Source organism: Oncorhynchus gorbuscha, linkage group LG06 (genome assembly GCF_021184085.1).
Source record: "Oncorhynchus gorbuscha isolate QuinsamMale2020 ecotype Even-year linkage group LG06, OgorEven_v1.0, whole genome shotgun sequence".
Lineage (NCBI taxonomy): Eukaryota > Metazoa > Chordata > Actinopteri > Salmoniformes > Salmonidae > Oncorhynchus > Oncorhynchus gorbuscha.
In genome coordinates this window covers 55,370,751-55,395,087 of record NC_060178.1, presented here as the reverse complement: position 1 = coordinate 55,395,087, position 24,337 = coordinate 55,370,751, and the positions used below count along the sequence as shown (strand labels likewise).

The 24,337-nt window shown below is 41.3% G+C and overlaps 1 protein-coding gene across 1 annotated transcript in view; it reads right to left on the bottom strand.

The window, feature by feature from the left end:
- LOC124038106 (phosphatidylinositide phosphatase SAC2-like) overlaps positions 1-23,945 on the bottom strand; it is a 32,106-nt gene extending 8,161 nt beyond the window's left edge. The window contains exons 1-13 of the mRNA XM_046353573.1: positions 23,600-23,945; positions 20,884-20,964; positions 9,442-9,578; positions 7,886-8,014; positions 7,519-7,686; positions 7,244-7,300; positions 3,747-3,945; positions 3,427-3,606; positions 3,145-3,212; positions 2,880-3,004; positions 1,855-1,932; positions 1,570-1,690; positions 1,224-1,352 (exon numbers count right to left, since the gene is read on the bottom strand). Coding sequence (XP_046209529.1) covers positions 1,224-1,352; positions 1,570-1,690; positions 1,855-1,932; positions 2,880-3,004; positions 3,145-3,212; positions 3,427-3,606; positions 3,747-3,945; positions 7,244-7,300; positions 7,519-7,686; positions 7,886-8,014; positions 9,442-9,578; positions 20,884-20,964; positions 23,600-23,696 — 1,569 coding nt within the window. The 5' untranslated portion in view covers positions 23,697-23,945. The remainder of the gene's footprint in view (positions 1-1,223; positions 1,353-1,569; positions 1,691-1,854; positions 1,933-2,879; positions 3,005-3,144; positions 3,213-3,426; positions 3,607-3,746; positions 3,946-7,243; positions 7,301-7,518; positions 7,687-7,885; positions 8,015-9,441; positions 9,579-20,883; positions 20,965-23,599) is intronic.
- Between the last annotated feature and the right edge of the window lie 392 nt (positions 23,946-24,337).

The following is a 24,337-nucleotide window of genomic DNA, read 5'->3' as shown; positions in this document are numbered from 1 at the left end:
AGCACATTTTTTTGTCTATTAAAATAGCATCAAATTGGTCAGAAATACAGTGTAGACATTGTTAATGTTTTAAATGACTATTATAGCTGGAAACGGCTGATTTTTTTATGGACAATCTACATAGGCGTACAGAAGCCCGTTGTCAGCAATCATCACTCCTATGTTCCAATGGCACATTGGATTAGCTAATCCAAGTGTATCATTTTAAAAGGCTTAATTGATCATTAGAAAACCCTTTTGCAAATATGTTAGCACAGCTGAAAAATGTGGTCCTGATTAGAGAAGCAATAAAACTGGCACTCTTTAGAATAGTTGAGTATCTGGAGCATCAGCATTTATGGGTTCAGTTTCAGGCTCAAAATGGCCAGAAACAAAGAACTTTCTGAAACTTGTCAGTCTATTTTTGTTCTGAGAAATAGATGGCATCATGAGGTAGGACAATTATGTGGATATATTGAAGCAAAGTCTCAAGACATCAGTCAGGAAGTTAAAGCTTGGTCGCAAATGGGTCTTCCAAATGGACAATTGACCCCAAGCATACTTCCAAAGTTGTGACAAAATGGCTTGAGGACAACCATGTCAAGATATTGGAGTGGCCATCACTAAGACCTGACCTCAAGCCTATAGAAAATTTGTGGGCAAAACTGAAAAAGTGTGTGTGAGCAAGGAGGCCTACAAACCTGACTCTGTTACACCAGCTCTGTCAGGAGGAATGGGCCAAAATTCACCCAACTTATTGTGGGAAGCTTGTGGAAGGCTACCCGAAACATTTGACCCAAAAACAATTTAAAGGCAATGCTACCAAATACTAATTGAGTGTATGTAAACTTCTGACCCACTGGGAATGTGATGAAAGACATAAAAGAGTAAATAAATCATTCTACTATTATTCTGACATTTCACATTCTTAAAATAGAGTGGTGATCCTAACTGACCTAAAACAAGGAATTTTTACTAGGATTAGATGTCAGGAATTGTGAAAAATTGAGTTTAAATGTATTTGGCTAAGGTGTATGTAAACTTCCAACTGTAGTTGGCTACTGGCCCAATGCTCTTAACCACTAGGCTGTCTGCCTCCCTCATTTCTAGTTTAATTACTTGATCAGTTTGCAGTGGAGGCCTACTAACTGAGGGGTAACAGGATAGTATCCTGTTGGCAAATGCAAACCGAATATAGCAAACCTAATATTAGCTTAAAACTTTACACATGCTAATGATTTTACCTTGAGGGCGGCTGTGCCGGCGTACTGTCTGCTGATGGTGTCGCCGTTGTTGGCCCACATGACCTGGTAGATCCTGTAGCACTTGAGCGGCAGAGGCTGCTCAGGGGGCATCACACCTAGTTTCTTCAGCTGAGTGACGCAGAGACAAAGCGAGGCATCAGTCACCATCGAACGTTTGCCAGAAAACTACACTTACAGGAGAATTCGACTGAAAAAGTTTAAATTTGATGTTTTATTCTTTACCTTTACCTTTTCATATGTAATATGCCATCCATTACCACATTACTATGTCTACCATTACATCATCAGCTTTAAGTTGACATGTTCGAAGTAGGGGGAATCTCACCTGTGCCTCCATTACTGCACGAGCTATGGCAGCCTGGACGACATTGGTCCTGTCCAGACAGTCCATGCAGTTGACCCGGAAAATTCCCTCCTGATGGCAGATGACTCCTGCCTGGTCCACCCTGACAGAGGAACATTCACCGTGTGATGCACTGCATGTAGATATGGAGCTTCTGATCAACATGTGCAATCAATTACTGATTCATTCAAGATTTTTGCTTGCCCTAAAAAAAAAGTCTGTTGAGGTTGGCAATAACACCCTCCCACACGCACCACACACACTTACCAGCCCCATCTCATGTCTGCGATAATATCAGAGATGGCATCTGTCAGCGTTTGCACATTCTCAAACTTCATACCTCGACTGAGAAGACAAAAGACCAATTAAAATACAGGGGAAGTGCATACTATAATAAAATACAAAAATACAATAATTGTAGTTTAGGTTATTCTTTGCTTATTAGAGTTACTTATTATACTGAACAAAAACATAAAATGCAACAATTTCCCAAAAACTTGTGGGTTACAGTTCAAACAAGGAAATCAGACAATTGAAATAAATGAATAAGTCCCTATGAATTTTACATGAATGGGCAGGGGCACAGCAATGGGTGGACCTGGGAGGACATAGGCCCACCCACTGGGGGGTCAGGCTCAGCCAGTCAGAATTAGTTTTTCCCCATAAAAGAGCTTTATTACAGACAGAAATACTCCTGTTTCATCAGCTGTCCGGGTGGCTGGTCTCAGATGATCCCGCGGGTGAATAAGCCGAAAGTGGAGGTCCTGCGCTGGCGGGGCTACACGTGGTTGTGAGACTGGTTGGACGTACTGCCAAATTTTCTAAAATGGCATTGGAGGTGGCTTATCAGAGAGAAATTAACATTCCATTCTGGCAAGAGCTCTGGTGGACATTTCTGCCGTCCGCATGCATATTGCACTCCCTCAAAATTTGAGACATTGTGCCATTGTGTTGTGTGATAAAACTGCACATTTTAGAGAGTGGCCTTTTATTGTCCCCAGCACCTGTGTAATGACCAGGATGTTTAATCATCTTCTTGATATGCCAAACCTGTCAGGTGGATGGATTATCTTGGCAAAGAAGAAAAGCTCACAAACACGGATGTAAACAAATTTGTGCACAAAATTTGAGAGAAATAAGCTTTTTGTGCATGTGGAAAAATGTCTGGGATCTTTTATTTCAGCTCATGAAACATGGGATCAACAATTTACATGTTGTGTTAATATTTTTGTTCAGTATTAAATGACCTGTGCAGCCAAGAGCTGATTGTTTCTGTGTATCAATTTTCTTACCAGTGCTCATGGAAGTCAAAAGAGACATATGTAAGGTTAGGATTGTTGTACAGAAGGACTTGTTTGAGATATGCGTCGCCAATAATCTTCTCACGCCCACTTTGGTCCACTAAGTTTATGATGACCTGTCAAAACATAGTTGCAAATTGCATCAACTTTACTATAATGATAAGTCTTTACGTAGGTAAGTCTAAGTTAAACTAAAACTCAAGCTTTGGTAGTGATATCAAAGTAATGCCAATGCTGTCTGGCATACGATTCTCACCTGCTTCTTGTAAAGGTTGAGCTGCTCGTCAAAGTGAGCCGCAAAGTAAGGAATGGTCTCCTTTTCTCCTGAAAAGATGATTATAACATAACGGGAAAAAGTATATGATGGGGTCGATTCATTTTAGCTTGCCCAGTGCCCTGGGTGGGTGGAGTATGCATATTTAAGCCCATTGCATTAGTCATAAAAATACATTCGGCCCACCCGGGGCACTGGACATGATTAAACGAATGCACCCATTATTCCCAAGGCAGTATTTTGGATTGTAAATATCCCACTGACCTTTCTCCAGCCGAGGCCTGGGGTTGTAGCGGTAGCCTGCTTGGCTCCAGAAGACAGGCACCGAACCGCGGCTCTGCACAAAGGACAGTGAGTGGTTGTGCACGTGTATCAGCTGCTCTGTCTCCACAAAGTTAGCCACGTGTCCATCTGTGTCTACCCCTCTGCGTTTGTACCGCATCCCTTTGGGGAGAAGAAAACTATGATCATTAAATTCACCCACCAATAATGATCAGAATTTAACTATGACTTAATCAAAGTGTTGCAAATAGACCCTAGCAATTTGGCCTGGGTGTCCATGACCTCTGACCTCTGCACTGTACCTGCACGGTGGCGACTGCGGCGGGAGATGAGGGCCACGGTGAAGCGCGGGTGGATGTCGTCCACGCAGGTGAGCTCCTGGAGCGGCGTATCGGGGCTGCTCTTCTCCTCCTCTGGGCTCTCATTGTAATTCACTACCAGCTCCTGCACCTGCACAAAGCCCTGAATGATGGGTGTCACCCAGAAGTCCACCTCTGGAACCTGCAACACAACAAGAAAAGTTACAACTCTGTACAGTGATGCTAACTTGAGATGTATAAAGATGGAATGCAGTAGTTCAGTATACAGTACCAGTCAAAAGTTGACACACCTACTCATTCAAGGGTTTTTCTTTATTTTTACTATTTTCTACATTGTAGAATAATAGTGGAGACATCAAAACTATGAAATAACACATATGGAATCATGTAGTAACCACAAAAAAAGTGTTATACAAATTAAAATATATTTTATATTTGAGATTCTTCAAAGTAGTCACCCTTTGCCTTGATGACAGCTTTGAACACTTGTAATTATCTCAACCAGCTTCATGAGGAATGGAATGCATTTCAATTAACAGGTGTGCCTTGTTAAAAGTTAATTTGTGGAATTTCTTTCCTTAATGTGTTTGAGCCAATCAGTTGTGTTCTGACAAGGTAGGGGTGGTTTACAGAAGATAGCCCTATTTGGTAAAAGACGAAGTCCATATTATGGCAAGATCAGCTCAAATAAGCAAAGAAAAATGACAGTCCATCAAGTTCATTAGAGTTAACTGCACCTCAGATTGCAGCCCAAATAAATCATTCAGAGTTCAAGTAATAGACACATCTCAACATCAACTGTTTAGAGGACACTGCATGAATCAGTCTTTCATGGTCAAATTGCTGCAAAGAAACCACTACTAAAGGACACCAATAAGAAGAAGAGACTTGCTTGGGCCAATAATTCTGTCCTTTGGTCTAATACCAAATTTGAGACTTTTGGTTTCAACCATTGTGTCTTTGTGATACGCAGAGTAGGTGAACAGAGGATCTCCGCATGTGTGGTTCATACCGTGACGCATGGAGGAGTGATGGTGTGGGGGTGCTTTGCTGGTAACACGGTCTGGGATTTATTTAGAATTCAAGGCACACTTAACCAGCATGGATACCACAGCATTCTACAGCTATACACCATCCCATCTCATTTGCGCTTAGTGGGACTATCATTTGTTTTTCAACAGGACAATGACCCAAAACACACCTCCAGGCTGTGTAAGGGCTATTTGACGAAGGATAGTGATGAGTGCTGCATCAGATGACCTGGCCTCCACAATCACCCGACGTCAACCCAACAGATGGTTTGGGTTAAGTTGGACCGCAGAGTGAAGGAAAAGCAGCCACATGCTCAGCATATGTAGAAACTCATTCAAGAATGTTGGAAAATCATTCCTCATGAAGCTGGTTGAGAGAATGCTAAGAGTGTGCAAAGCTGTAATCAAGGCAAAGGCTGGCTACTTTGAAGAATCTAAAATATATTTTGATTTGTTTAACACTTTTTGGGTTACAACATGATTCCATGTGTTATTTCATAGTTTTGATGTCTTCATTATTATTCTAGAAAATTGAAAAAAAATAAAAATAAAGGAAAAATAAAGAAAAACCTTAAATAAGTAGGTGTGTCCAAACCTTTGGCTGGTACTGTATATTTAACATCGATTAAAAGGAGTATGATTGCTATCCATTCAAATCACTCCAATAATACCTGCCACTAAGTGTTTCCTTGCTAGAACATTTCCCTATTGTTCAGATAGGGTTCTGCAGAAGCGTTCAGTGTCACACCAGTGCACCATGACCATCTGTACTCTTATACAGATCCTTCGGAAAGTATTCAGATCCCTTGACTTTTTACGAATTTTGTTACGTTACAGCCTTACTCTGAAACTGATTTTTTTTATTTATTCCCCTCACCAATCTACACACAATAACTCATAACAAAGCAAAACAATAGGTTTAAAATGTTTTGATATTATATTTAAAAAAACAAAACAGAAATATTACATTTACATAAGTATTCAGACCGTTTACTCAGTACTTTGTTGAAGCACCTTAAGCAGTGATTACAGACTCGAGTCTTGGGTATGACACTACAAGTTTGGCACATCTGTATTTTGGGAGTTTCTCCCATTCTTCTCTGCAGATCCTCTCAAGCTCTGTCAGATTGGATGTGGAGCGTCGCTGCACAGTTATTTTCAGGTCTCGCTAGAGATGTTTGATCGGGTTCAAGGTCAGGCTCTGGCTGGGCCAGTCAAGGACATTCAGAGACTTGTCCCGAAGCCACTCCTTCATTGCCTTGGCTGTGTGCTTAGGGTCATTGTCCTGTTGGAACGTGAACCTTTGTCTGAGGTCCTGAGCACCCTGGAGCAGGTTATCAAAAATGTCTCTGTACTTTGCTCAGTTCATCTTTCCCTTGATCCTGACTAGTATCAAAGTCCCTGGCGCTGAAAAACATGCCCACAGCATGCTGCTGCCACCACGCTTCACAGTAGGGATGGTATTGGCCAGGTGATGAGCGGCACCTGGTTTCCTCCAGACGTGCCTCTTGGCATTCAGGGCAAAGACTTCAATCTTGGTTTCATCAGACCAGAACATCTTGTTTCCTATGGTCTGAGTGTCCTTTAGTTGCCTTTTGGCAAACCCCAAGCGGGTTTTCATGTGCCTTTTACTGAGGAGTTGTTTCTGTTGGGCCACTCTACTATAAAGGCCTGATTTGTGGAGTGCTGCAAAGATAGTAGGGTCTCCCCAGGGTCTCCCATCTCCACAGGGTATCACAGGATATCTCTGGAGCTCTGTCACATTGGCCATCGGGTTCTTGGTCATCTCCCTTACCAAGGCCCTTCTCCCCCGGTTGCTCAGTTTGGCCGGGCGGACTGCTCTAAGAGTCAAACTTCTTCCATTTAAGAATGGTGGAGGCCACTGTGTTCTTGGGGACCTTCAATGCTCCAGACATTAATTGGTACCCTTCAGATCTGTACCTCGAAACTATCCTGTCTCGGAGCTCTATGGACAATTCCTTTGACCTCATGGTTTGGTTTTTGCTCTGACGTGCACTGTCAACTGTGGGACCTTATATGGACAGGTATGTGCCAATTCAAATCATGTCCAATCAATTAAATTTACCACAGGTGGACTCCAATCAAGTTGTAGAAACATCAAGGATGTTTAAATGGGAACAGGATGCACCTGAGCTCAATTTCAAGTCTCATAGCAAAGGGTCTGAATACTTATGTAACTAAGGTATTTCTGTTTAGAATTTGCCAACATTTCTAAAAACCTGTTTTCGCTTTGTCATTATGGGTTATTATCCCGAAGCTAGTCCTGCTTTGTGGATTTTTGTTATTTTTAATAAGGCTGTAATGTAACAAAATGTGGAAAAAGATACAGGGTATGAATACTTTCCGAATGCACTGTATCTGATAATTCACAAATTAATATCTAGTCTATCCATTCCTGCCAAACCAGTCTTGAAATGCATCAGTTACCTGCAGATCAATTAGCTCCTGGACCATGTGTTTGTTCCAGAAGAATCTGTCATCCACCTTGAAGAGGAAAGTAACTATTATCAGTCAAACACAATTACTTTATTTTAATTATTTAAGCTTGGTTAAACTTATCTTAAAAGACAGGAAATGTGTGGCAAAATACTACTGTACTTAAACCAGGCATCTCAAACCGGCGAACCCCAGGCCAAACGTGACCAGCGATCTGATTTAGTAAATGCGACCTGTGTGCTTTGAGTGTAGTAATAACCACTTACCTGTTTCCATTGGGGTAAGTTGGACTTTTCTGTGTCTCCCTGCCGCTGCACAGTGTTGGTGAGGTCATAAGTCATGCTGTAGTAGAAGGAATCGGAGTCCATGAATACCTTGTACAGCTCGTCGAGCAGCCGCCTCTCGAGACGTTCCTTCTCTTTGTTTTCCTTGACCTGAAAGGCAGGGGAATACTGGGTGGTGGACATGGACAGGGATGGTATTAAATTGTCAAAATAATATAGAAAAATAACTAACAAATAACCTATAAATGAAAATAAATAAAAGCAAATGTACCAATTTAAAAAATGTACAAGAGGCATGTAAGATGATAATAAATGGGATATCTGAGCACAGAACTACAAATTCTATAACCTTTTTCTTAGTGGGAGCCCCAACATTGGACTTGATCTGACTCAGAGTTTTCATCAGGTACTTCGACTCATCTGGTGACGGTGCAAGCTTCTCTGGCTTGTCGATCCCAAAGTGATGCTTCTTACAAAGCTAAAAGAAAAAGGAGAGACTTTCTTTTCCACTTTCTATCAAAATTGTACATTGCTAACATACCAGCGTCATCATCCCCTGTAGTGATGTGTAACAGGAATTAAAAAATTAACTATGAGAAATACGCTCACTTTTCCAACCCATCTGAAGGCAGAATTTGAATAAAAATTGTTCTTAACTGACTTGCCTAGTTAAATAAAGGTTCAATTAAAAATGACCCTTAATTCAGATCAGCTTAGGCTAATTGAGTATACCAAAGCATTCTGAATTGACCCCAACTATTAGACTTCCTCATAATTTAGTTAATGATTAAAGTTTTCCAAATATATTTACAGGGAATGATAGACAATTGGGATCATACTGGTGGACATGTCTATGAGGTTGATTGACAGCTAATCACTATGGTGTCTTTGAGTTAATTGGTTCAGTCCCAATGTGATTGCTAGCTAATTACATCAATTCAAAGCTACCAACAGTCAAAAACATCCAAAACAAGTGGTTCAGAAAACTCTAAAACAACTTGACAGGGCTACTGAATTCCTAGACGGGATGGAATAATAATTCTGTGGTATGGACAGTATGTAGGGCTAGGTTCTAGAAACATACCAGAGACACGATTATCCAACACATCCCGTTTACTGGAAAGTTTCACTTACTTTCTCATGATCAGTATCATCTGTATCATCATCATGGCTCACCTGTAAGACTGGCATCTAAGCAAAATCCCGATTTCTCTGAGATCATTTAGCAAAATCACATTACTTTGGTTTCTAATTAAACAATTCTGATTAACATTGGCAATGCAGAAAAATAACACTAATGTAGTGTACCTTGGATGTTCATCTTACAAGGTGATTAATTGGACTCATCAAGGTGTCAATCAAAACAGGGCAATTGAGATACTTACTAGAAACATTGAAATGAAATCATAAAATTGAAAAACACTAAGGGTAGCCTAGATTATAGCGGCAAGCTATGGTTTTCATCTCATCATGGCTGCATCCTACATTAAAGAAAGATGCACTATGCAGAAATCTCTACGCCATTTCCTGGTTGCTAAAATTCTAATAGTATAGTGTAGAGAAGCATTGTACCATCTATTGTATTTTCAGCTGTTTGAAGCTGGTGTACATAACCAAAGGTAAAAGCCATAAAAACAAAACTTAAGAACAGGAAGCATAGAAATAGAGCATATCTACCGTTTCTTTCAATGAGAATGACAGCTCTATAAGACATTTCGATATGAATTTGGTCGGGTCGCCAAAAAAGCTACATATTGCAGCTTTAAAAAAGGAGACAATAGCACATCAGTGGCTACTTCAAAGTGATTACCGCTGCATTTTCACACTTAACGTCACAGTACTGCTTGAATGCTCAGAGCTCCATTAACCTCAAAGATAAAACGTGCCTCACAGACAATCTCTCACCTCCAGCTCCAGATCCAGTGGCTCTTCCTCAGACAGAGGAATGACAGCTATCTTGGTGATCTTGTAGACTTTGTGGTCACCTGGCATCTGGCCAACCAGCGCTTTTTGGCGGATCAGTATGAGACCCAGAGGAAGATCTACCAACAAGAAGGGGTAAGGGGACATCATCACAGGCACAGAATTCCACACATTCCATAAGGTTTGACTTCTAGGGTTGGGCGGTATCCAGACTTTCATATTGTCATATCATCCTTCTCTCACGGGAATTTACCGTTTTAGTACCCAAGGGTGCGCCAATCCCCCCCCCAAAAGACTTGGCGTTTATTACCATTATTATAGCACATGGAGGTTGCTAGCTAAATATGCTAATGAGCATAAACTAAAATAAACGAATTGCAATGACAGGCAATCCAAATCATAAAGTTACACATATATAGGTAGGAGCTACCTAATATCAATTTTGGTGAGTTTGGACATTTACAAGCGAATGTGAACGAGAGACATTGTGCAAAATAATTAAGTTGAGGCATGCTTATCTGATGGAAAAACAGTACTGGCTCTGTAGCAGCATGTGTATGTACAGGCTGTGTCTGTGTGAAGTCGCTAGGGCAACGGGCCTGCTCAGAGAACATGGGGGAGTAGCAAAAGGGCAGAGTATGGAGAGGAGAAAAAAACAAGAAAATGAAGTTAGCAGTGGCAACTGTACAGATAAAGCCCATTGGATGAGTTGACTTTTCAAACATGGCAGAAAGCGAACACAATATGATGCCCCGTCATTAACTGAGCCACTTAGATAACTAGCAAGTTAAACTTGGAGGTCGCATTAACGCAGAATTCAGTGTTTTTCAAGCAAAAAAAAAAAGATAAAATATTTGCGTTATCAGCAGACAGTGCTCTGACTAATGTGTAGCTACTTCTCCTGTGCTTTTCTCAGTGTCGCCAGCCTACTTCTCTCCGGGTAAAATGAAAGATTAACTTTAAACAAAAAATTAGGAAATGGAGCTACATTGTTTCTATGATAAACATTATAAATATGATGGCCATGCATCGTTTCAACCTGGTCTCAGAGCATTTCATATTATTCTGCATGACACTCGTATGGTTACATAAGACAGATGGTTAGTTAAGGCTAAAACTAAAGTCGGGATGGATGGGCATATAACGTGAACGTCTAGCAACCCAAAGGTTGCGAGTTTGAATCTCATCACGGACAACTTTAGCAACTTTTGAACTACTTTTTAGCTACTTTGCAACTACTTAGTATGTTAGCTAACCATTCCCCTAAACATAACCTTAAACCTTTAACATAGCTAGGCAAGGAGTTAACATTTAACGAGATAGCTAACGTTAGTAACCAAGCTAGAATTTAACATATTATACGTTATGCAAATTCGTAACATTGTAATTGTTTCAAATTCATAACATACAATACGAATCGTAATTCATATCATACGAAATTGGTGATGGCCATCTACAAATTAATACATACAGATGAAGTCGGAAGTTTACATACATATTTTCTACCACTCCACAAATTTCTTGTTAAACAAACTATAGTTTTGAAAAGTTGGTTAGGACATCTACTTTGTGCATGACACAGGTAAGATTTACAACAATTGTTTACAGACAGATTATTTCACTTATAATTCACTGTATCACAATTCAAGTGGGTCAGAAGTTTACATACACTAAGTTCACTGTGCCTTTAAACAGCTTGGAAAATTCTAGAAAATTATGTAATGGCTTTAGAAGCTTCTGATAGGCTAATTGACATCATTTGAATCAATTGGAGGTGTACCTGACGATGTATTTCAAGGCCTACCTTCAAACTCATTTGCCTCTTTGCTTGACGTAATGGGAAAATCAAAAGAAAGAAAGACCGCAGATTTTTTATTTAAAAAAAAATCACAAGTCTGGTTCATCCTTGGGAGCAATTTCCAAATGCCTGAAGGTACCACATTCATCTGTACAAACAATAGTACGCAAGTATAAACACCATGGAACCACGCAGCCATCATACCGCTCAGGAAGAAGATGCGTTCTGTCTCCTAGAGATGATCGTACTTTGGTGCAAAAAGTACAAATCAATCCCAGAACAACAGAAAAGGACTTTGTGGAGATGCTGGAGGAAACAGGTACAAAAGTATCTATCTCCACAGTAAAACAAGTCCTTTATCAACATAACCTGAAAGGCTGCTCGGTAAGGAAGAAGCAACTGCTCCAAAACTGCCATAAAAAAAGCCAGACTACAGTTTACAACAACTGCACAAGGGGACAAAGATCGTACTTTTTGGAGAAATGTCCTCTGGTCTGATGAAACAAAAATAGAACTGTTTGGTCATAATGACCATTGTTATGTTTGGAGGGAAAAGGGGAAGACTTGCAAGCCAAAGAACCCATCCCAACCGTGAAGCACGGGGGTGGCAGCATCATCTTATGGGGGTGCTTTGCTGCAGGAGGGACTGGTGCACTTTACAAAATAGATGGCATCATGAGAACAATTATGTGGTTATATTGATGCAACATCTCAAGACATCAGTCAGGAAGTTAAAGCTTGGTCGCAAATGGGTCTTCCAAATGGACAATGACCCCAAGCATACTTCCAAAGTTGTGGCAAAATGGATTAAGGACAACAAAGTCAAGGTATTGGAGTGGCCATCACAAAGCCTTGACCTCAATCCTATAGAAAATGTGTGGGCAGAACTGAAAAAGCATGTGCGAGCAAGGAGGCCTTTAAACCTGACTCAGTTACACCAGCTCTGTCAGGTGGAATGGGTCAAAACTCACCCAACTTATTGTAGGAAGCTTGTGGAAGGCTACCCAAAACATTTGACCCAAGTTAAACAATTTAAAAGGCAATGCTACCAAATACTAATTGAGTGTAGTTTGCACGTGCCCGTCCCTGATCACTCTATTGAAGAAAAACACTTGAATACACTTCAATATAAAACGTGACCTCAGTCAATACACAGCTGAACTCAACCTGCTCTCGCTTTCTCCTGTTGTGCTATTTACAAAACAAACAATGTGACTGGCTCAAATGTTCTGGGGAACTACGGTAAGCTTCACAATGTAAAATAATGGAACAGGTGAAATGAAGCGGATCGCCTAACATATTGCACAAGTTGACTGAAGGTATTTACTTAATGTAGCTAATATTAACATGGTATTGGAAAAACCCTCCCAGGGCCATTTCCAAATGGCCGTATATGGTACATAAACCACCCAAGCCTAGTGATTTATTCACCTTTTCTCTCTCTCACTGTCTGTCTGTGGTGAAACACAGCATCTGGCTTAGCGAACTGAAATTTCAAGCATTCAAATTCAATTGATTCGTTAGAATCAGAGGTATATACATGCTCTTCTCTGGTAAAAAACCAATGTATTATTCATGGACTACAGCTCTGCTTTCAACACCATAGTGACCTCAATTCTCATCACTAAGCTGAGAACCCTGGAACTAAACACCTCCCTCTGCAACTGGAGCGAGGACTTCCTGACGGGCCACCCCCAGGTGGTAAGGGTAGGTAACAACACATCCGGCACGCTGATCCTCAACACGGGGGCCCCTCAGGGGTGCGTGCTCAGTCCCATCCTGTACTCCCTGTTCACTCATGACTGCACAGCTGTCATTGAAAATAAGAATTTGTTCTAAACTGACTTGCCTAGTTAAATAAAGGTTTTTAAAAAGTGCCACAATTTCACCTGGTTAATATTACCTGCTAACCTGGATTTCTAGTAACTAAATATATACTTCTGTGTATTGATTTTAAGAAAGGCATTGGTGTTTATGGTTAGATACACGTTGGAGTAACGACAGTCCTTTCACGCGAATGCGCACTGCATTGATTATATGCAACGCAGGACACGCTAGATAAACTAGTAATATCATCAACCATGTGTAGCTATAACTAGTGATTATGATTGATTAAGTTTAATGCTAGCTAGCAACTTACCTTGGCTTCTTACTGCATTCGCGTAACAGGCGGGCTCCTTGTGAGGCAGGTGGTTAGAGCTTTGGACTAGTTAACCGTAATGTTGCAAGTTTGAATCCTTGAGCTGACAAGGTACAAATCTGTCGTTCTGCCCCTTAACAAGGCAGTTAACCCACCGTTCCTAGGCCTTCATTGAAAATAAGAATGTGTTCTTAACTGACTTGCCTAGTTAAATAAAAATTAAATAAAAAGGTGTCAAAAAAGATAGATAGATACACTGCTCAAAAGAATTAAGGGAACACTAAAATAACACTTCCTAGATCTGAATGAATGAATTATTCTTATTAAATAATTTTTTCTTTACATAGTTGAATGTGCTGACAACAAGATCACACAATTATCAATGGAAATCAAATTTATCAACCCATGGAGGTCTGGATTTGGAGTCACACTCAAAATTCAAGTGGAAAACCACACTACAGGCTGATCCAACTTTGATGTAATGTCCTTAAAATAAGTCAACATGAGGCTCAGTAGTGCGTGTGGCCTCCACGTGCCTGTATGACCTCCCTACAACGCCTGGGCATGCTCCTGATGAGGTGGCGGATGGTCTTCTGAGGGATCTCCTCCCAGACCTGGACTAAAGCATCCGCCATCTCCTGGACAGTCTGTGGTGCAACGTGGCGTTGGTGGATGGAGCGAGACATGATGTCCCAGATGTGCTCAATTGGATTCAGGTCTGTGGAACGGGCGGGCCAGTCCATAGCATCAATGCCTTCCTCTTGCAGGAACTGCTGACACACTCCAGCCACATGAGGTCTAGCATTGTCTTGCATTAGGAGTAACCCAGGGCCAACCGCACCAGCATATGGTCTCACAAGGGGTCTGAGGATCTCACCTAATGGCAGTCAGGCTACCTCTGGCGAGCACATGGAGGGCTGTGCGGGCCCCAAAGAAATGCCACCCCATGACTGACCCACCCCCAAACCGGTCATGCTGGAGGATGTTGCAGGCAGCAGAATGTTCTCCACGGCGTCTCCAGACTGTCACATGTGCTCAGTGTGAACCTGCTTTCATCTGTGAAGAGCACAGGGCGCCAGTGGCAAATTTGTGAATCTTGGTGTTCTCTGGCAAATGCCAAACGTCCTGCACGGTGTTGGGCTGTAAGCACAACCCCCACCTGTGGACGTCAGGCCCTCATACCACCCTCATGGAGTGTTTCTGACCGTTTGAGCAGACACATGCACATTTGTGGCCTGCTGGAGATAATTTTGCAGGGCTCTGGCAGTGCTCCTCCTGCTCCTCCTTGCACAAAGGCGGAGGTAGCGGTCCTGCTGCTGGGTTGTTGCCCTCCTACGGCCTCCTCCATGTCTCCTGATGTACTGGCCTGTCTCCTGGTAGTACCTCCATGCTCTGGACACTACGCTGACAGACACAGCGACTATTCTTGACACAGAATATTGATGTGCCATCCTGGATGAGCTGCACTACGTGCTCCACTTGTGTGGGTTGTAGACTCAGTCTCATGCTACCACTAGAGTGAAAGCACCGCCAGCATTCAAAAGTGACCAAAACATCAGCCAGGAAGCATAGGAACTGAGAAGTGGTCTGTGGTTATCACCTGCAGAACCACTCCTTTATTGGGGGTGTCTTGCTAATTGCCTATAATTTCCACCTGTTGTCTATTCCATTTGCACAACAGCATGTGAAATGTATTGTCAGTGTTGCTTCCTAAGTGGACAGTTTGATTTCACAGAAGTGTGATTGACTTGGAGTTACATTGTGTTGTTTAAGTGGTCCCTTTATTTTTTTGAGCAGTGTATATCAAATAAATAAATAAAAATAATAAAACATTTAAATCGGCAAAAATCGGTGTCCAAAATTACCGATTGTTATGAAAACTTGAAATCGGCCCTAATTAATCGGCGATTCCGATTAATCGGTCGACCTCTAGTGCGTATAGCCCAGTACATCACTGGGGCCAAGCTTCCCGTCATCCAGGACCTAAAAACCATGCGGTTTCAGAGGAAGGTCCTAAAATTGTCCAAGACTCCAGCCACCCTAGTCATAGACTGTTCTCTCTGCTACGCGGACGGCAAGCTGTACCGGAGAGCCAAGTCTAGGTCCAAGAATGTTCTAAACAGTTTCTACCCCCAAGCCATAAGACTCCTGAACATCTAATCAAATGGCTACCCAGACTATGTGCATATAGATGTGTAAAGACAGTTGGACAAGACGTGGTAGGTAACTATCCTGTTAATTGTTTACAAACAAATTAGTGAACGTGCTAGAAAGCTAAACAGCAACCTAGCTAACTTGATGAATGCTGCAGCTAGCCAAAAAGGACTTGTTTTGAAAGTTGGATCATGTTTTCCTTTGAGGGTTTAAAAAGTGTTCTTACACTATGAACATTCAAAGCAACTTGGAAATTTCCATGGCAGGTATTGTCACCTTAGCTTGCTACATAACTTTGAGTGATAGGAAGCATGAGCACCACAAATCAGTCTACACCACTGCGCACACACCCGCCGTTACAATGACAACTAGCGTAGCCATATCAGCAAATGACTGCTTTCTGAACACACAAACACAAATCCAATTTGGTCACTTGTAACTTACTGTTTGGACAGTCAGTATTCAAAAACTGATTTATGCGTTAAGGCCTGCAGTGTGAACATAGCTTTAGAGACCAACACAAAGGACCAGGTTCAAAACATTAAATCAATTAAGGCATGTTTTCATCAGTTCATATTTTCAGTACTGTCATGGTTTTGACCCAAGAACACAAATAAACCATGCGAATATAAAACATACCAAATAACACAACAGAAACAAAAGGCACGGGAGTTGGTGCAGCCCAACGTATCAGAACTCTGGCCACACCTCACAAGTGTGACTAATTGCTCATTACCTCCCCCAAGACATTTCATTGGTTAATTGTGTTTACCTGTATTGTATTTAGAAAGGGTAGGTGGCATAAACTGAACCACATGTAACATATGGAATTGCTTTAGTATACGCATTAAAATTCTCAATGCAAAGTTACACCCCACTTACCTATTTTCTGAGTTATTACATAAAACTGAAGTCAATTGGAAAATGTTTTTCCAGAAATAACTTAAAATGTATAACTTCAAATTAAACTAAATCATTTGCACTCATGACTACTGGTCTCAATAGCATTTTCAGCCAACTTACAAGTAAATTATTTATAACAATCAATTCATAAAGTAACTTGCAAGGTTGCTAGCCAACTAGCCTGTTAACGTTACATTAGCTCTACATGAGTTAACCAGTTGCTATCAACAACTAGCTTACAGCTACATTAAAGTAAACCAAAGTTTTGGAAATACATAACACCATCTTTCAAAGACCTTTAATACTGTTGATCACTCACTGCTAATTCAGAGGCTGTCCTTAAAGGCTGCATGTAACTGGTTTAAACATTACTTGACATAATTCAATGTGTATTTACAGATGGTGTCAAATCAGGTTATGCAGGGGTCAATTCTAGGACCTGTACTTTTTACATTGACAATACTGACCGTCAAAAAAAATGTCCTGCACTTGTATGCCGATGACACTGTAATGTATGCTATTGAACCCACGGTTGACCAGGCTCTATCTTAACTTCAATCTGCCTTCATTGTATTGCAGAAAAACTTTGACCTCAAATTGGTATTGAATGCAGGTAAAACCTTGTATGTTGGACTCGCATAAACATAACTCTGATGATTCAAACATACAGTGGGGCAAAAAAGTATTTAGTCAGCCACCAATTGTGCAAGTTCTCCCACTTAAAAAGATGAGTGGCCTGTAATTTCCATCATAGGCACACTTCAACTATGACAGACAAAATTAGAAAAAAAAACAGAAAATCACATTGTAGGTTATGTAAATGCATTCCAGCTGGTGTAAATTCCACAAGTTACCACCGGCTAAATCTATGACATTAAAAATGCCTATTTACTCTGTTCCATCTGACTGTGCAATCCACTGTATCATCAGCCCAGCCAGGCAATTTATAAACTTGATCTCCACTATAAAACACATCGAGACACTCACATATCTTTTAGACTAACATTTAGTTTAACAGTGGAGATCTGTATAAACCTTGCCGCCTGTCTAACATTTGCAACATTGTTTCAACATTCAAATTCGATCTCCAGCTGTCCCATAGTAATGAACATGTCAGGAGTTGGGACGAGACAGACAGGCAGGCAGCAGCTTTTCTCAGCCAGTCAAAATCCTGAATAGTTTTGTATATATTCTTTAAAATTATCAATAGAAAAACTGGTCAAATTAAACTAATTGCAGCTAGTCTACCGTCTTTCCAGCTTCAGCTTGAAGTGATTGTGTTAGTTGTGTTGTTGGCTAGCTGCTCTGAACAACAGTGTCCTGACAAGAGCACATATTCTATACCAGGAGGAATCGTGCATCATTACCTTATTGTTATGGATGTATCCAAATTAAATGTAACTAGAAAATAGCTTAAACGCAAATGCAGCTACTTTGCGGTTATTCTGGCTGCACTTTTTGACGTGACTGTAAGCTAGCCGTAGTTGGATAGCTAGCAAGACAAGGATAAGAACGTTGCCAGTCAGTATGGCAATGGAACATTTAGAATGAACAACTGGGTCCATAGATACAGAACAAAAAGACTGAACGACTGGGTCGCGTCTCTGGCAACCGAACCGATAGAATGAACGACCAGCCAGCTTGGGTAGCAACCCTAGATTTGTAGCGACTATATCTTGTGGAAGGATGTAAATATTGTGGAAAATAGGTCAATCATTATTTGAATATGTTGGTAACCCGTTATATAAAAGTGATAATGCCCTTGAAGCCGGTGTTTGGAGGATATATTGGCACGGTCCGTCTCAGGCCTAACAACATCCGTGCCAATGTATCCTACAAACACTGGCAACAACAGCTCAGCCGCGAAGTGGTAGGCCACACAAGCTTATAGAACAGGAGCGCTGAGTGCTGAAGTGCATAAAAATCTTCTGTCGTTGGTTGCAACACTTGCTACCAAGTTCAAAACTGCCTCTGGAAGCAACATCAGCACAATAACTGTTCGTCAGGAGTTTCCTGAAATGGGTTTCCATGGCCGAGCAGCTGCACACAAGCCTAAGATATCCATGCACAATGCTAAGCATCGGCTGGTGTGGTTTAAAGCTCACTGCCATTGGACTCTGGAGCAGTGGAAACGCTACCGGCCGAATGCATTGTGCCAACTGTACAGTTTGTTGGAGAAGGAATAAAGGTCTGGAGCGGTTTTTCATAGGTTCGGGCTGGCCCCTTAGTTTCAGTTGGATTCTAGCTTGAAATATACTTGTTCATGTTACCATACTAGAAGTTATTGATTAATTTACATGTATAAGGAAAGTATGTTGGGGTCAATGAAGGGTGGATATGAACTTGACGTATGGAAAGTTACTGAGTGAGACGAGGTGAAGTGCAGAAAGTTCATATTCTGTTCAAACATGTTATTGTTGAATATCAATGTTCCTAAGGAGGGAGGCAAAGGGCAACAGTCTAGTTTCAGTTCCTGATAAGGCAGGCGAGCTGCGGAACTAGGGAGGATTTTGGCTCGAGGTCAAGTCAGATGAAGTGAGAAGAAACCTCCGGGGTGGGGCCAGAGGGACCCACCCCAACGACCATCCTACTAGTCTTATGTCAAATGCATACACTTCCACGCCTATGAAGGGTCTAGCATCATGCAGGGCCATGACAACATCAGTGAGAGAAACCAATGAAGTTCCTGCCTAACAACATTCTGCACTATGTATTGGCTGTCTAGATGTGTAAGGAGTTAACCCCGCTTAGTAGGAGGTTATAAATATATATCCTTGTGTAATTATACCTTCCCTTTGCAGCTGTATGACCCAGGGGGTGAATAAAAACTTGGTTTGAGCTTTTTCTAGTCGTCCGTTAGGTTCTGAACAGAGTAAAAACTCTAACACAGTTAAGGAAAATCTTAACACTACAGCATACACTGATGTTCTAGACAATTCTGTGCTTCCAACTTTGTAGCAACAGTTTGGGGAAGGCCCTTTCCTGTTTCAGCAAGACAATACCCCAGTGCACAAAGTGAGGTCCATAAAGAAATGGTTTGTCGAGATCGGTGTGGAAGGAATTGACTGGCCTTCAGAGGCCTGACCTCAAACCCATTGAACACCTTTGGGATGAATTGGAACAATGACTGCGAGGCAGTGCCTGACCTCAATAATGCTCGTGGCTAAATGTAAGAAAGTCCCCGCAGCAATGTTCCAACATCTAGTGAAAAGCCTTCCCAGAAGAGTGGAGGCTGTTATAGCAGCAAAGGTGGGACCAACTCCATATTAATGCCCATGATTTTGGAATGGGATTTTGGAATGGGATGTTCAACGAGCAGGTAGGTGTAGATCATAGAAAGAATGTAGCTAGCTACATTTCTTAATGTTTTGTTTTAAGTTAAGGGAAAGTACCGGGGGGAAAGTAGCCTACGCATAAGTCAGAGCACTATCTGGTGATTCAATGACCTGAGCAAATATATTTCATCCGAGTGGAAAAGTGCAACTGAAACAAATATTTTACAGTCCTGATTTGGAGCAAACACTGACTGAAGCTGAGCGGGATTTACAATAAGAAGCATTTTAGGTCTGCGTTTACAAAACGCAGCAAGATAGTTATTTCCTTTTCGGTGTGAGAAATGCAGAATCCAGAGTTTAAATGACCAGCGACCTAGGGTAACCAATTCTAAATGGCACTATCAGTTCGCAAAGTACCTTAAGCAGAAAATAGACGGGATGCAATTAATCTGAAACTGCAGATGGTTTTTAGAACACTTATTTTCCTACTTCAATCAACCAGTCCATTTTGAATTTGTGATAAACTGTCATCATTTAGCTTGTGTATCCAATCATTTAGATACCTTTTTAATAGGACTTTGTTTGCACACTGCGTGTGTGGAGGGAGCGGTCAGAACACAATTGAGTGAATGAGACAAGGAGGGGAAAAGGAATTTAGGGAGATAAACATTGTGATGCTTGGCTTCTTTTTTGTGGTGCCCCGCAAATCATATGTACAAATGGAACACTAGAGTCAAACTAAATTAATGTTGTCGTCAAGAGAAAGTTTTACTTTCCCATTTGGGCAGCCACAAAGCGCATTCCACCGTATACAGATTTTTTTTGTTATCTCTGGTTAAAGATCGAGCTTTGACGTCTGTTTGAGTACTCATGCCCATCCCTATTTGGTGCTGTGCAAAGGCCAGAAACCAGACTGGAACCCCTTTTACAACTGATTAGATAATAAATGGAATTGAGGCTGGTTGCAAACACTTTTTCCTGTACATTTGATAGGAAGGAGAGGTTGGAGATGGGCCTGTAGTTGGATAGGATGTCCTGGTCAAGGTTGTGTTTCTCAGTAAGGAAGACTGCAGCTGTTTTGAAGATCGATGGTACCTCTCCAGTCAGCCAATAAGCCAGTACTTGTAGCACAAGGCCTACACCATTTCACTTACCTGTATGAAGTTGTATTTTCCCGATGAGACCCTCAACCAGGCCCAAGCACACTGGGTTCCAAGCTAACAGAAGGTCTGTTGCTGAAATAAAAAGAGAGAAGAGACAAATCAGAGAAAATAAAGACTTATGGAGTGGACACAAATTAAAAACATTTAAGAAAATCGTCCCACAAACTAAGAGCAATTAAGTTATTTAATGATAAACGGCACATGCATATAAGCCTATTTTCCAAACAGAGCACCAAGTTGATGGATTGTAGGCTATCCCTGGTTGTGCCAGTCTTATGCCATCCCAATAATATTTACATTGTGGACCATTTGCTGCACTTTCCATGCAAGTTTTGGACTGAGGGTTTCTGATTATACTGTTAGGAATCATCATGAAGCATTACATTACAGTAGTATCTAGATACCAAGCAGCCAAGTTCAGAAGTATTTAATGCATCCAGTGCTTAAAACATCAAGAGATTATTCTAACAGTTCACATAGACAAGTGTTATCACTTGGGAAGAATACATGTAGAGGTGGAGTATTCAACTCTTACCCTACGAGGTACGGAGCCTGCTGGTTTTCTTTTCTACTTGATAATTAATTGCACCCACCTGGAGTCCCATTCAGTCCCCGATTAGAGGGGAATAATGAAAAAACACAGTGTAACTGGTTTGTGGTCCAGAGTTGGGTTTGAGGGATGTAAAGAATACATTATGACAATTTCTTTGACTGAAGCAGAAGTACAAAAACCAGGTCAGAGGGTCACAGACAGTAGCCATGTTTCTGGCAACACTTTTTATGGCAAACCCATCATCGATAGAGTTTAGAATGAGAAAAAAACCACATGGAACATTCAGGATGTGACATCATTACACTTTTTTTATTCAACAAGTGGATGGAAACCTAGCTAATGTCAGTTTTCATTCTTAAAAAAATTGTGTAGTAACATGATGCACTGAAGCATGACTACATCACTGCCAAATTACTACATCACAACTAGCTAACTGATGCTGATAACTAAAACAACTTTGGTATAACAGAAAACTAGACGTGAAGGGTATGTCAAGCAGTTGAAGAGTTGAGTCATGAATGGGCAACAAAGAGGGTGGAGATTGGAGAACATCTAGGTAGCTGAGACAAAAACTCTTCCTGTTCCATGGAGCCAGAGAACTCTGTACCGACCTCAGCGCTGGAGCCCGGGCAGGGAGGTGGAAAATAGGGGCTGCCCATATATACACACACACACACACACACACACACACACACATCTCTCTGTTTGTACATGATACAAACTCAACCATAGATTTGTTCAGAAATGTGAAATATTGTGGAAATTCATGTCAGTGCTAGTGTCAACAAGTCCAATGAGGAATGGAAACCCTTTTCCAATTAAATAATGGAAGAGCAGTGCAACCCAAAACTGTTCAGGCTGGCTGCACACCCATGTGACCTCAGCTAGCCCACAGGGTAGTCATTTACATCCATACAGTGGCTGCTCCCTCTCAACAGCTTTTTGGTTACAACAGAAAGGCAAGGTTCATCGGCTCAGCTACTGGCTTTGCTGTGAATTGTCCCGGCTTAGCTCGCCACTCTGTCACAGAGAAGGGGGAGGTGTTTTGGCAAGACACAGGTGCAGGTCAGACAGAAGCACAAGAGCTAACGATCTAGCCTAAGGTAGCTACAGATTGTTACACCAGATCATTTGATTTAACCAAAGATTTTTGGTATCCATTACTGGGACTTACAAGGTGCGGTGCATTTGAATTTAGAAAATGCTCTGTTATTAAAATAATTATTTGTTCTCCATTAAGTAATCCAACAATGTGTACACCGCTATCTTGTCTAAATCTTCTCATTGTTCGAGACAGGTGTTATTATGACATTTGGTACTTTGGGGTGGACCCATCTGTCTCAATTAATCTGGCCTAAGTATGCTCGTCTCCCAAGAAGCAGAACAAGTCACGCAAGGTAGTGTGTTGTGTAGCAGAGAGCCCGTAACTAGTCTGTGAATATGTGGAATTCAGTGTAAGGAAATAAGGAACCACAACAGATGCTTGAGTGGCATTTCAGGAAATAATAAATGAACAGTTAACCATGTAGCCAAAGGAATCCAATAAAGCAAGCTCATGTAAGAAGAAAAATGGATGGAGGATGCAGGAATTATGAACCCTAATAACTGTTTTGTTCAATACAAAACAATTTAAAGACAATTAAACATGGAAACATATGGAGCAATGTCACCGTCTGTTTTCTGGCTCATTGTTTGAATGGAACCCTGCTACATAATTTGTACTGTGCCCCTCGAGCATCGCAGTCTGTTTATTCCAAATATCACTATCAGGTCAACTGGGCAGTGCCACACTGGACATGAAAGTATGGTAATAATACACATTTAATGGACTGGCAGTTAACACGAGGATGTTTGTTTAGATAGCCAAATTATTGCAACCAAAAATGGAATGGCACTCGAATTTTAGTAAGGTGCGCTGTTGTTGGATCCACAGCGTCCTATATAGTTGTCATTGTCAACGTGTAAAACAATACTTGCTTGGATAATGAAGACATAGCTAAGACAAGAGGAAATGCTCATGCTATGGGCTTGACGTCATTATAGCTAGCCATTTAGTTATGGGTTTGATGTCCGAGCTTACTGATGTTACGTTAGCAAGCTAATTGATGGCTATGAGAAACTGAATTTTAAAAATGACAAATGTATTTTGCCTACCAGGTCTGGCGTTCATGGTCCCATCTATTCGGCTACACCAAAGAGCATGGTCGCCACTCTGGAGAATATAATGGTCTTTGGCTTGAAACAGCTCCATTTTATCGGTGTACAGTATGTCAAACCATGTAAATATTTCTGTGGTCCAAACCGGTTAGCTAGCTATAGCTAGCACGCCTATCTAACGTTAACGTTACTGACAGGGCGTTTCCCTGGCAAGTTGGCTAACGTTTGCTTTGCTTATTTTAAATATTCTTTATTAGTTCAAAAAGTAGACATAATGAGACACTTATTCTATGTGTGAAAATGTAGCTGGTTATTCATTTCTAGTCGAAAGACCGACTGACTGTCGATTTCCTGCAGAAACAATCACACGTGACTTCTTCTATGGATGTTTGATCGCGATTGGCAAACAACTTTAATGTGCATTACCGCCACCAACTGGATTGGAGTGTGGACCAAAGACATAAGGTCAAACTGCACCTGTCCTCCCCACCTGTCCTCCGCCGATCTATTTGTGAATACAACTACTCCTTCCTCAACAGCTCTTACCTGCTCAGGCAACCCTAGATCTATCACTGGCTGAGGGAGCAACCAAGGTGGGATAGCAGGAAGAACAACAGAGAGTCGAAACTCCCTCCCAAATAATAATAAATAAACAAATAACCCCATCTCCCTCGCCATGCCATTGCCTATCTACCCAAAACTTGTATTCAGATTTCATTCGTGTTTCCAGCTCTC